Genomic DNA, 14,079 nt, shown 5'->3' on the forward strand with positions numbered 1-14,079 from the left:
AATGCTGAAGAAATGGGTAGTGTATTTTAAATTTTTTTTAAATTACTTTTCTTTCTGTAGTGTATAGGGGACTTACTTTAAATATTCTAAATCACATCATTATGATTTTGGGATGTAATTTTCTTATGTTAATAATGTTTAATTTATTGTTATAGGGAAGAAGTACTTGGAAACAGAGAATTACAGTTAACTGCTTCGCAACTTATAAATCAAGTAAACTTTTCTAATTGCAACAAACTTTATTTATTTATTTTGTTTTATGTAATTGCCTTTTTTATTAACACTAATGCATTTTAACACTATAAAATGATTTTATAGGTATTAAAATTAAATAGTATGTATTTACCTACTGTTATTTATAGCATAGAATTATTTTTTTTTGTGAAATAAATTTTTTTTAGGTAATTACAGAGTTGATCCTTCTAGTCAATGAAAGTGGAAAACCCTTTGCCCTCTTCCTGGTGGATATATTTAGGTACATTTTTTTTTGTTTAAGTCTATTCTTCGAACCAAACAAAAAACCCCTTCACATAGTTCCCAAGTTTTGGGTTGGTTTTAAGCTATTTTTCTGCCACCTACATACCTCCTCCTTCAAATGCAGAGCCTCTAGTTGCTAGGAGCACAACTGCTAGTGAAATATCAAATTTTTAATGTGTCTAGTCGAATTAGGCTGTATTTATGTTTTTGAGTAGACAGCTTTTCTTCCCTCTCTCTCTTTTTATAAATAAGGTTATAAGTAGCCAAGGGGAAACTAATCTAACTTTAATAATTATAAATTTCCATTAGCCTTAATTAATAACTGATTGTTTCAGGCGAATAAAACTCCAGAAAGTGATATTACACACAGTGCTTTCATTAGTTCATAGTGTGCCAAAACAAAACATTGTTACTAGTCAAATTCTAAGGTAAACTTAATTTTTATTTTAAAGGAAAATAACTCCCAAGAGAAATTGCCCCTAGAAAAAAACAATCCCCATAATTTCCTTCTTTTTGTTTTTCTTTTTAAATTAAAAATGGAGGTGTTTGGTCGACTTCAATCCCATCTCCCCACTTTAAATGCTCCTTGGAGGATTCTAGAGCCGCTGATATACATTATAAAAATATTATATATTTTGTAGATTGAATATGGGTGATACTTCTGGTACAAGCAACAGTGTTAACTCTGATGCATTCCAGGTTAGTTTTATCTGTGTTACTCGATATACATTGTGTATTTAGATTCCTGGAACGGCTTAACTGCTTTCATTATGATAGCATTTTCAGTCTCTTATATGTATAAATTGCAAGTATTTCAGAAATCATTGAAATTAAAGTTTTCGTTTTTGGTTGAAAAAACTGGAATTAATAATTTCAAGCAAAAACATACAATTAATAATATATTTAGGTTGAAATTTTGAAGTTGGTAGTTTCCTTAGTGATGCTTGAGGAGGTTGTTTTTCAAAAGGTAAGCCACTGACAATGAAGTGTTATTAGAAATTTTCTATGAAACTTTTTTAACAGTAGCATATTATTACAACAGCTCTGACTATCCAGGGAATCTAAATGGATAAGATAATGTCCGATAAATTAATGTAGACACCCCAATGATCATACACAAAATTATCCCTTCTGCAGATTACAATTTGTGGTTAAAACGTTTGGACACCCAACTTAATGAACCAAACCAATCAAAATTCAATAAAGTCCCCAAAGGTGTTAGGCCGATGAATAATAAAACGTTATTATAAAACTTTTGGGACTAGTGTAATGAACAGCCTAATGTCCCTTTCCCTCTCTGCTGATTACCCCCGCCTCTACGACTTCCTGGCATTTGAAAAAATTCCATCTTATTTAATAACTATTGTTTTTATAAAGAACTAGCGGCTGCGACCCTAGCAAATAGGGGCTCTGTAGTAAAAGGGACATTAAAGGGGGGAAAAATAACATTAAAAATCCCCATGCTTAATTTTAAAAATGAAATAGCCTAAAACCATAGTTGGACCTATGTGAATCTTCCCTTTAACGGATACGAAAGATATGGTAAGTTCTGTTGTTATGAAGATCTTTAGCTAATTTTGAACTTAAACGAAGACTTGGCTTAACATCATAGTTAGTGAAGTTAATGAGATAAGATTTATATTATTCACATATAAAAAAATACTACCTACCTATATATTTCATTTTGGAATTTAGCAATGAATCTAATTAAACAGTTATCTAACCTGCTAATATTAAACGGATACTTGAATTTAAATATTCATTCAAATTTTTTTTTAAATTCTGAATATCAAATTAATGAAGATTCAATAAGAATGTAGATTATAGGTTTTAAAACTAAGATTAGTGAAATAGCTTAAAATCGCCTCAGGGTCATTTGGTATAAAATTTGAAAAGCTTTACTTAATTTGTTCAGCTATTATCAAGATCTTTAGAGACAGCGGATGGACGGACATACAGATAAACAAACATAGTTGTACTTTGTATTATAGCTACTAGCGGCTTCGCCCCTAGCCTGTAGGGGCTGTGCCCGAAGAGGTAATTAAAAAAATTCAGTATTACTGGTACAACAACCATCCGTTAAAAAATTGGGGGGTTGGTTGTTTTTTTGGGGGGTTGTGGGTGTCCCATCCCCCAAGAAAATAGCCTAAAACCACCATAGGACCAGGACGTATATTCCCTGAAGAGTAGAATCCAATCGGTTCACTAGTTACCGAGATCTTAAGGGACGGACGGACTAACGGACAGACGGACTGACGGACTGACGGACAGACGGACAGACAGACAGACATTATTCTACTTTGTATTATAGATGGTAATATTGTTTCTCGTATTCATTTGAATCCGGTGGATAGGAACCGGTTCTCATGAATACGAAAAAACTATGTCTAGCATCGTATTATATCCAGTTTTCTACGAATATAGAAATGTACAATCATAAGATTAAAACCAGTTTTTTTAGCCGGTGCCTTCGGCACCACGGGGCTAAAAAAACTAGTTTTAATCTTATAATTGTACATTCCATATCCGCGGAAAGCCGTTTATAATACGATACGAGAAATAACTATTCTCGTATTCATTCGAACCCGATTAATATCCGGTGGACTAGAACTGGTTCTCATCCATACGAAAAAAATATGTATCGTATTATATCTGGTTTTCTACGAATATGAAAACTGGTTTTAATCTTAAAAGTGTACATTTTTATATCAGCGGAAAGTTGTTTATAATACGATACGAGAAATAACTATTCTATCGAAATTTTTGCTTTATCTGTAATAAAATATTGCAAGGATGATGAATTTAAGTGGGCGGTTAAAGATATTTGAATATTTGAATTTTAATTTGTTCATGTTTCAGATACTTCAAATATTTCAACAAGTTTTTTTTTGTAGAGTTAAATTTTAATACCATGCAAATAAAACTACTTAGTACCTATATATTTAATTAATTTTTAGTTTTTAGCATCAATTCAAGCAAAGCTCAACTTAACAGTTTCGAGGGTCGAACAAGCATTAATAAACCTTGAAGGGTTAGAAAATGGGAAGGCAGGCATCCCAAACTTTGATTTGATGAGGAGCGTAGTAAAGTAACGGCTGGAGGCTCAGGCGTTAAACCGTTTTTTGCCTATTTTCAGGGCAAATTCATTATTAATTACGTAGGAATCAACTATTTAAAACATATTTTTGGTTTAATTCATGTTAAATGATAGAACCGTTTGATAACATTTTTGAAGCGGCAAAGAGTATTATGTGGAGATAGGTTTTGTGACTAATTTGCCCCTAAGATAGCCAAAAAATGGCAAAACGGCTGAGCCGTTAGCCGTTACTTTTTGTTCGATTTAGGGAAAATAGACCTACCAAGGATTACTCATGCAAAATTTCAGATCGAAATTCTAATTGTAAGTGTCATTTAATCATTGATTACGAGATGGTTGTATTAACCCTCCTTTGATCTTCAAATCGTGGTCGATCTTGATAATGTATATCTTCAAATTCTTATTTGTAAGAATATCAGAAAGTAAGTCGTCCATTTTGACAAGGTTGATTTTTTTTCTATTTTGACCTCACATTTTACATATTTTGTACATTTTTTCTGATTTTTAGAAACACGAGGAGGGAGACCGAGGTCAACATCCCCCAGTTGTATCAACCATCATGAAATATCATCCAGGCAACAATGTCTTAATCATTTCCTGGACTGTCAACATGACAGCTCAATTCCGAAATTAGCTCACTCTAGTTCTAAGGGTTCTCGAGTAACCACCCCCCCCCCCCCTGCCCAAACCATTGTAGTGCACATCCTCCTTTTACTACCTAATAAAAGCATCCTAAAAAGTAACATTTAATTTTAAAAAAACCATAGAAATAATCGATTTTATGTCCTAGTTTATTTAGTAATGATTAACATTGTGGTAAAAACGTAGAATTTCCGTTTGCTGAGCAGCCGATGTTGTTGGCAGCTGTCTTATCAGCTCTCAGACAACCTCATCTCAGGAATAACATTTAATATTGATGATAAAACAAATATTTTTCATCACGTTATCTTATATGTTGGCTCAATAACTTTGGGTACTTTTATTAAAATTAGATTGTTTTGTTCTAAACTAGCAGTGTCCAATTTTTTTCTACTGAATATTGTAATCAGCTCAGGGCATAATTTTGTATATCATCATTGAGGGTGTATATCAATTACTCGTCAATTGTTATATTTCTAAAGATCCATACTTATAAAAAAATATTTCAATATTTTATAAAAATGTTAGGGATATTCATTCACACTGGAACAATCTTGTCATTTCTTGTCTTCCCTTCTTTGGTTCTAGTCTTACTCGGGTAAGAAATATATTTTCACAATTTTATATGAAAATTTATTAAAGCTGCTATTTTACTTGGATTGTATTTTTAAAAAGTATAATCCTGGTTAGTTTTAACTTAGTTTTATATCCAAAAAAAACATTAACATTAACAGATGAACACAGGGGCGTCCAAGCTTTTTTATTTGGGGGGTGTAAAATTTTGTGGGGGGTAATCTTTATTTCATAGAGGCATAGGCATTTTTTTATTTGGGGGTAGGGGGTAATCACCCCTTTACCCCCCCCCCCCTTGGACGTCTATGGATGGACAGTAAACAATTTGATTAAGTAAGCAAAGATTTTAAAAAATAATTAAGTGATGACAATGAGAGAAAGAATTGTCTAACTTTTTTGCGGTTTTGGTAAACAATTCACTCCTAGAGTGTGCAATTGCATTTAATGTTATGGACCTTTATGCAGGTGTAATGTAAAATATATATGCATTTTTTATAGGTTGTAACAAGTGTGTGTGGACAGATATGGGGCAACCTGGAAAATATTGCTCACCAGGCTATTACTGTAAAATCTCACCTTGATGATAATACAGAGGAGGGTTGTGATGATGTTATTGAAGATTCTACTCCAGCAAGCATCAACATGCCTGCCTCCAGTGACTATGTGCTTATGCAGCTAGAATCACTTGGACACATCCTGTCATACTGTTTGTTGGACACTGGTCAAGCTGGTGGCCTGGCCACTGCATCCTCTCAATCCTCTCTGCCCTCAATCCACAGTGCTGTCGCCAGCTTTGTTCATATCCTTGACGCTAAGACAAGAAAACCACCTGCAAATAAAGAGCATATTTTGGCTGCAAGACAAAGTTTGTTGTCCATGACCCCGCGGCTGATGGTGGCCCTGACCAAACTATGGAATGCTGCCTCGGACGCGAGCACTGTTTGGCTCGTTGGCAGCGGTAAAGCGGTTAAGGGAATGATTCTAGAACTCTTATCGCCACTGGCAAAAGTACACCCAACCCACTTCTTGTCGGCACTCTCAATTGCACGTTGGGAGTTAAATGAGAGTGGCGGCGTTGAAGGCACACGACTAATTCAGCTAGTCTCATCGTTAAAGATTTTCCCCATGACAACAGTAATTTCAACCCTGCGTCAGGTTATCAAGTCTCCACCATCTATTTCTGGTAGCCTGGGTCACAGGCTGGAGGTTTATGCCATGGAGTTTCTTTCTGCTTATTTGTCAAGTCTAAACCAAAATATTCTTGCTGAAGCCTGGGGCAGCCTCAAAGATTTATTGAAGGATTGTCTGAGCCTGAAACCTGCTTCTGTTTTTCTGGGACTGGAGATTCTTCATCAATCTGTGACCAGAGATATTCTTACAAATATGGACAAGAAAGAAATAAGGTATACTGATCATTGTTTTTATTTTTCATGGACATTTATTAAGGAACAATCATCTAAATTTAAGTTTTATAAACACGTCTTCTTATTCGTTGACTCCAAACCTTGGGTACTTTTTATTAAATCCTGATTAGTAGTTGGGTCCAAATTAGTGGTGTCCAAAAATTTTAACCAATAATTTCAATCTACAGAAGGAATTATTTTGTTTATCATCATTATGGGTGTATATCATTGCTTTATTCCTTAAAATCCTGAAATAAAGAGAAATGAAATTCCTCATATTGTTATTATTTTATCAGGGAGATTCAAGAAATGGCGGGCAAACTGATCGAGACTGTGTCCGGACTTGGAGGTTGCATGCTCGAGGCCGGCACATGGCTCAGAGGAACAAGAACTGTTAAAACACAGATTGAGGTAATATTTGGATTTGCCGACGGTAAACTAGCTAATGATTATGATTTAACAGCTCATACTAAACGTTAAAATAAATGGCACCTAGCTGCTTTGTAAGGCACAGGACATTCAAAGTTTAAGTAGGGGGAATGCCTTGGCCCCAAACATTCGCAACTCATTACCATGCACAGTTTGGATCTCAAGACAAAGATCGTGCAATCAAAGAGTTGGTTGTCTGCTATATTTTGTAAAGAGGGTATGAGGCTGAGGTCTAAGAGTCTAGCCTTGAGTTGACAAGTTGACAGTTAAGTCCAGGTGCAAATCACCCATACGACATATTCACATGATATAACAGGAAAATAAAAAGAATCTTGAATTCATTGCTTAATGGGAGCTGCAAATATTCTTATTTTCTGTTTAAACTTGTTAGGTAGATCGTTTTACAAGAAATTTATGTTTACTTACTAATTAAAACCTGATATTATTTATATAAGGTAGGTACAACGTGGGTGCTTTATTTAATTTTAAATAATCTTAACTGTTTTCCTAATTTGTACTTGTATTTCTAAACATTTAAAAATAACGATTGTTTTTATCACAACTAAATTAAAACAAGTCAAATGAGAACTCCCTCAATTAAAAATAAAATATATTTTGGTGATGAAGAGGTTTTGACACACCTCATGGGGTAAGCAAACAAAAAAACTATCCCCTCTAATTTTAAAGTTTTTTTTATCAAAAGTAAGGGTTCGGGGTTTCATTACTCGATAGGTACTTTGAGGGTAAGCAACCATTGCCTTCTCAGGTAAAAGAGCTTGTTGTTTTTTGTTGTCTCCAAAGGGATAGTTTCACGAAGTGCATTTAAAAAAAAATAGTGAACTTTAAGTTTTTTCTATTTTAAATAACGTAGTAGTGCATAATATAAAGTTATTGATTAAAATTAAGAGATTTTACCAGGGATTTTCCTTAAAAAATAAGTTTTTCATTTTTATTTTCAACTTCGTTGCGTGTTATATATGGCAAAAACTTTTTTGTCATAAATACAACTTTAGATAGCATTTACTAGTTAATAGAACTTTAAACTTTTTACACAACAAAATACACATAACAACAAAGAATGACCAATAAAATATTCAGTATGGTACTTAGAGTAGTGATCTTTTTATATGTCTTAGTAGAATATATTAGGCATTTGATAGATATGATTGTGATAAAGAATTTTAACATTGACCTGACCAAACTTTTTTTATTTGACAATTAGGGTGGGCCCATTTCATCCTTTTTTTAGATTTTACTGTTATCATAAGTTGTGGAAGTCATATATATGTATGATAAGCCCCATTCAAGTTTCAAAAGTAACTTGGCTCTTATGGCTGCCGGCGCGCGGGGGGTATAAATAGTACCCACCCCCTTATAAACCCAAAAATTGAAATTCCTTCAAACACAGGCATGTTGCATATCAAAATGACCGCATTGAAATGCTGATTACGAATCTGAAAACCGTTTTGAAAAATATTTCTCCTAGTTCGAATAAGATCTCATTAAGTACCCAAAAACAGCTGATTTAGTCAAAATTGTTCATTTTAGTAGGTTATTTGAAAATTATTTCAGACTGAATCATTATTTCTCAAAACGAATTTCAGATTTGTAATCAGCATTTCAATGCGGTCATTTTGATATGCAACATGCCTGTGTTTGAAGGAATTTCAATTTTTGGTTTTATAAGGGGGCGGGCACATTTTATACCCCCGCGCGCCCGTTGTTTTTGGATTAAAAAACCTCTTTCAAGTTTTACAGGGTTTTATATTGGCCCAGTAACCCTTTCTAATGTCTACTAATGTGAAATTCCAAAATCGACCCACCCTATTGACAATATCTAAAAGAGTTAGTGATTTGCAACATAAATTACATGAGAATGGTCTTTTTATCAGGGATAAGGGATGGGAAACGTAGGAAAATATTATTTCAGGCCTATTTCAAGCCTAGGCCTATTTCTAGCCTAATAAACCAGTTTTGGGATAGCGCAGTGGTTCGTATAAAATGCTAATGAAAAAGCTGTGTGTGTGTGTGTAGATAAAGTATAGAATCAAATTCAGGTAGCTAGTTTAAAGTAAAAAACATAACTTTTTATAAACCTATATATTAATGGCTTTTGTTAAAATGAAGTTTTTTCTCTCCCAAAATTTTTTATCTTTTACTTTGGTAATTTGAACTGTCAGAAAGCTATCGTTGGGTTTCTCTCAGACAGATTTTAGTTTGTATTATTTGCATTTTTATTAATGAGTAAAAATTTTATTTGAAAATTTCATTGCTAATTAAAATTCAAAATAAATAAATAAATATGCACTTGGGTAACATTCTATCAAGTTCTTTGGATACTATACTGGATATAATGTAATGATATATATGTACTGTGTTGTATTGTACAAAAATTAGGGTGAAGGTGTTGTATCAACTCCGTACTAAATTTTTAAAATTCAAAATACAACATCTAATTTATAAACTACCAAATGAAAATTCGTAGCTACCTTCTTTCCAAAAAAATAATCCTGTTATTTTTGTTTTTTCTATGTGGCCCTTTTTTAATGTTTAACTCTAAGCAGATTTAATAATTAAACTAATGTGATCTAACACCATTTATATTTATTTTTTCGTAGCAGACGAAATCATTATTTTTTCCAGAATTGTCTGCTTCTAAAATTTCCGCCATCTGCCAAATCACAGAACACTATTGGTTTAGAGCGGTAGCCAATATGAGCCGTCCGCCAGTAAGGTCATTAAATTAGGCAAATGGTAAAAGTTGCATGATCCCTTTCAAAACCAGGCCGAGACCTAATTTATGGCCAGGTTTCCTATCCCTTATCCCTGGTCTTTTTATATATATATATATGTTGTATGGTTAGTTGGTATTTCCGCGTGAGATAATGTGTATATTGTAAGTAAACCGGACGGTTTTCTTTATTTTTTTAAAAAGAATCTATAGAAAACCTGTCCTATAGTGAACCGGACGTTATTTTTTATGTTTTTTAAGTAACTTGTCCCAAGGTGAACCCCTGTTAAATTTTTTTTATAACTCTTGTGAAATACGTGGAAAAAGATTATCTAAAATTGGTGTTTTGGCTATACACATTTGGAAAAAATAGACCATTCTCATGTAATTTATGTGGCAAATCTCTTTAACTTTTTTCGATATTGTCAAATAAAAAAAGTTTGGTCTGGTCAATGTTAAAAATTCTTTAACATACAATCATATCTATCCAATGCCTAATATATTCTACTAAGACATATAAAAGTTCACTACTCTAAGTACCTTAACTCTTTAAATACACTTCATAGAACTATCCCTTTAAATTATTTAAGGATGTAAAAAGTGAAGAGATGTTGTCAAGTCAGCAGATACAAACAGCAGCTACAGCTCTGAACCTCCTGGGCAGGTTGATGGTCAATATCCTGGATATCATCTTTACTTCAGAAGAAAAAGAAAAGGTATCAAACTTGTTATAATACCAGCGGCTGCTCCCCTTTGCATATAGGGGCTCTGAATTTGAAGTGGGAAGATAAGCAGAAAATTAGCCTTACACCATATTAAGAAATAAAATAGCCTAAAATCATATGGAGACTGATTTGAAGCTTCCCTTATTAGAAGAACACAATTGGTTCTGTTATAGATATCTTAACGGACACACATTGTAAACACTTAGTAATACACTGAAGTAGGATTCGTGGTTGAATGAAACCTATCATTAAAATATTGTCATATTTAATGCTTCTAACCATGAGCTGCCTGTTGATGAAAGTACGTAGGGTTGTTTTGTATTTTAAAACAAACAGTTTATATTGAAATATTTTAGGTGCTACCATTACTTACAACAGTAATGTATAACACAGTTCCTTATCTAAGAAATCACACGAAGGTAAGAATTAAATATAATTTCAGGGAATTGACCATTCCATAATAAAAATCAAAATGATTGCTCTCCTCTCTTTCGTTTAATACAGGGTGGGAGAGATATTGGACTGGTACCAAAATTTTTGTAAACGGAGGTGGATTCTTAAAAACTTTTTGGCTCACTGCCTCACTAAAATTAGTAATGCTCGCTCAAAAGTTTTGTGAAAAATCCTCCAAAATCACATAAAAAATCTACAAAAATTAAATAAAATCATAAAAGGGTTATTAACATAAGATTTTGTTTAATTTTTGTAGATTTTTAATGCGATTTTTCACAACAAATTTTATTGAGCCTCACTGATTTTAGTGAGGCGCTGAGCCAAAAAGGTTTATAAGAATCAACCTCAGAGCTCTTATTCTTATATTTAAGTACTTTTATTACATCTTATTTGGATGATCCAAAGCTTGCAAGCACCGATTTAAATTCTAGATTGGGAATTTTGTTTATCATAATTGGGACTATTTTTTGGCTTTGTTATTTTTCTTAAGATCCCTGAATTAAATCCCTGTAGACAACAATAGCATTCTTTCAATTTGATTTCCCTAAACTTGAATCTTAAATCGAACAATTTAGCTATCAATTCGGGGATACAGGGTTTGGCCAATGATAGATAAATATTTGTATGTATATAGATAATATTGTGTATTGAATTTTGGTGAGGGATATGCTTTAGGAAATTCTATAATCAAAATATTTTGTCATTAGTATCATATCATGATTAAATCATATTTAACTAAATGTAAGAAAATGATCTTCGTCTGTTATTAATTCCTTTAAAAATCGGAAGGATTATTGTGTCAGATTGGACATCTATGGCAATTCTATTGTTCATTTTACTAATTTTTTATTTACATATCCTTATAACCCTAACTTTGTACGCAATGTCAGTTTAACCTAATTATTTTTTCCATTGCTAAATAATTACAAGTTTTTCATTGTTAAATATATTTAATAAAAACTGTCAAATTATTTTATCTAAATTAATTTTCTCTCTTATTTTCAAAAATTGTTAGTACAATGTTATTTTTTATACAATATACACTCATGATGTAAAAATAGTTTTAAATGCTTCTTCGTGTAAGGCATTATAATCTAAAAACATATTCCCTAATATTCAAAACTTATTTACTTTTAAATGACATAGAAATGTACCCCATACAGGATTACATCCATTTAACAATATAGTTTTTAACGAGGTTGAGTTAGATTAGGTTAGGTTTACTATAGTTAATCTAGGTTTATCCCTAAGTAAGTAGCCATGCTCACACTAGATTAATGCCCCTAAATGGACTGAGTGCTTGAAAGAAGTTTTATTCTGAAAGGTGAAACACATCTAGTTGTAATGAAAAGTATATTAACCCCTCCTTGGCAACAGTAGTTTAGGATGTATGTTTCAGATAAATAGTTTTACAAAACTTTATATTTTATCTTGTTTACAATGTGTTCCAATAAAACTACGTCATCCTTTATTTCTAGTTCAAATAAAACAAAACAATATTAATGGGTTAATAAGATAAAAAAGTAACTTTTATTATTATGTGGATAGATCTGGCGTCAGCGCCCCTAGTATTTGAATGGGAATGGAAAGCAGAAATTTAGCCTAAACTATTTAAAAATTAAAAAGCACAAAACTATCCAAGGATATCTGTAAACCTTCCATAAAATGAAAAACTCAATCGGTTAAGTAGTTATCGAAACATTAAATTACATAGGACATAAAAAAAAACTTACTACTTTTTATAATAATATTGATTTTAATATTTGAATAAATAAATCTTATAGAATATTAACATTATATTATATTATAAGAATTATATGCAAAGCAGTTAGACTTAAGTAAAGCGCTTAATAAGTTTGAAAAAATTTTACTCTTTATGATTTTTTAATGTAAGAATGTATGCAAAGAGATAGTTCACTAAAGAGTATTTAAATTAATGTACAATAGTTTATCAATAATAATTAATAACTTCGATAAACACTTCATATCATAATCTTATTATGTTAGTAATTAGCGGCTACACTCCTAGCATCAAGGAGCTCTGAAGGAGTAAGGAAAATTGGCTAAAACTTTAAAACCCAGATATAAATATCAAATATCCTTAAACCATCTAGGGACCTATAAGAAGCTTCCTTAAAGTGAATAACTCCATCGGTTCAGTAATTATAAAAACCTTAATTACAAAGAAAAAAGCTTATTACTTTATATAATAGGATTATAAAAGTAACCACGAAGCCTAAATCTTAAGATTTTTTTTTATAAAAAATGTACTTTATAGTTTAAGAGTGAAAATCTTTTAAGAACTACATAGTAGAAATTGTTAGTTCTTTAGATAAAATTAGATAAATATAAGTTTTGTTATTTGTATTTTTGTCAAGTATTTATAAATTTTTTTTTAGGCCGGAATGAGTTTATTACAGGGTGCTTCAAAAGTATTGGCCAGTGTTTCTGAATACCCCTATACAAGGTAAATAAATTTTTTGTGTATAAACTGTAATTAGTATTTTATTATTTTGGAGAAAAAAAAATATTTTTTCCTTTTTGAATCTTACTTTTTTAGAATTTAAAACCAATTCCTCTTACTTTTTAAAATTCTTTAAAGTTTTAAATTAAAATCGCTGATTTTATGATCTTATGATCTTGGCTATGACTATAATAATGATTTTAAAATTGTGGAATTTTCTTTTGTCTAGTATTTTTAAACCTCTAGTAAAAACTAAAAATAAAATGCATATTTATAAGCTAATTAATCCTAGGCGATGCTGGAAAAAGGACGGACTAGAGCTGTTACTGGATCCAGCATTTTTCCACATGGATTATGAGTCTCTGAAATCCTGGAGAATAACAACTGATAACCTGATGACCCATGACAAGACAACATTTAAGGTATTCATATTTGTGGCATTTGCAATTAAGATCTATATGACTTCGAATCTGATTCATTACAACTATATTAGAACCGGATTTTAGCCACACTGAAAAATAATTACCTATAGATAATCTCCACGAATAATAAAATCTATTTCAATATGGCTTTGAATACATTCATTACCACTGGATTTGAACCGGTTCTTAGCGATACTGAAAAATAATTATAGAGAATATCCACGAATAATAAAATTAAATCATAAAATGAATTCAAATTTTATATGGAATTATTCTTCAATTTTATTTTACTATCCGCACTGCCGCAGAAACCTCTCTTTAATACGATTTATGCATTAATGAATTAATATATGATATATTATATTTGTTCAAAAATTAAAACTTGTCTTTACCTAACCTTGCCTCTCTATCAACTCAAGGACGTAAGTACCAATATTAACAAAATTATTGCATTTACAGAATTCTTTAATTTCAATTAAGGGGGGGGGGGAAGTTTTGACACATTTGCGTGAACAGTGAGTATAGGCTTTATCTTTGGGCCGAGAGGATAGGTTATTAGGGATAAAATCATTCTTATATGATGGATTTTCCCAAGTTTAAAGATTTTTTGGATAGGCCTCCAAGTTCAGGAGCTGCAGGCCTCAAGGTCCTCTCTGAACAGGTAAA

The 14,079-nt window shown here is 31.9% G+C and overlaps 1 protein-coding gene across 2 annotated transcripts in view; it reads left to right on the plus strand.

Moving 5' to 3' along the window:
- Nucleotides 1-14,079, plus strand: part of LOC145317055 (protein DOP1A) — a 40,087-nt gene that overhangs the window by 15,653 nt on the left and 10,355 nt on the right. For both annotated transcript variants that reach the window (XM_080157933.1, XM_080157934.1), the window contains exons 33-46: nucleotides 156-213; nucleotides 402-475; nucleotides 813-905; nucleotides 1,119-1,176; nucleotides 1,385-1,444; nucleotides 4,083-4,149; nucleotides 4,403-4,470; nucleotides 4,740-4,811; nucleotides 5,285-6,189; nucleotides 6,486-6,600; nucleotides 9,940-10,065; nucleotides 10,431-10,493; nucleotides 12,927-12,994; nucleotides 13,284-13,413. In XM_080157933.1, the coding sequence (XP_080014059.1) occupies nucleotides 156-213; nucleotides 402-475; nucleotides 813-905; nucleotides 1,119-1,176; nucleotides 1,385-1,444; nucleotides 4,083-4,149; nucleotides 4,403-4,470; nucleotides 4,740-4,811; nucleotides 5,285-6,189; nucleotides 6,486-6,600; nucleotides 9,940-10,065; nucleotides 10,431-10,493; nucleotides 12,927-12,994; nucleotides 13,284-13,413 (1,957 nt within the window). The remainder of the gene's footprint in view (nucleotides 1-155; nucleotides 214-401; nucleotides 476-812; nucleotides 906-1,118; nucleotides 1,177-1,384; nucleotides 1,445-4,082; nucleotides 4,150-4,402; nucleotides 4,471-4,739; nucleotides 4,812-5,284; nucleotides 6,190-6,485; nucleotides 6,601-9,939; nucleotides 10,066-10,430; nucleotides 10,494-12,926; nucleotides 12,995-13,283; nucleotides 13,414-14,079) is intronic.

The sequence above is a fragment of the Acartia tonsa genome, chromosome 4, assembly GCF_053477335.1.
Source record: "Acartia tonsa isolate MP-2025a chromosome 4, ASM5347733v1, whole genome shotgun sequence".
In the NCBI taxonomy this organism is placed as follows: domain Eukaryota; kingdom Metazoa; phylum Arthropoda; class Copepoda; order Calanoida; family Acartiidae; genus Acartia; species Acartia tonsa.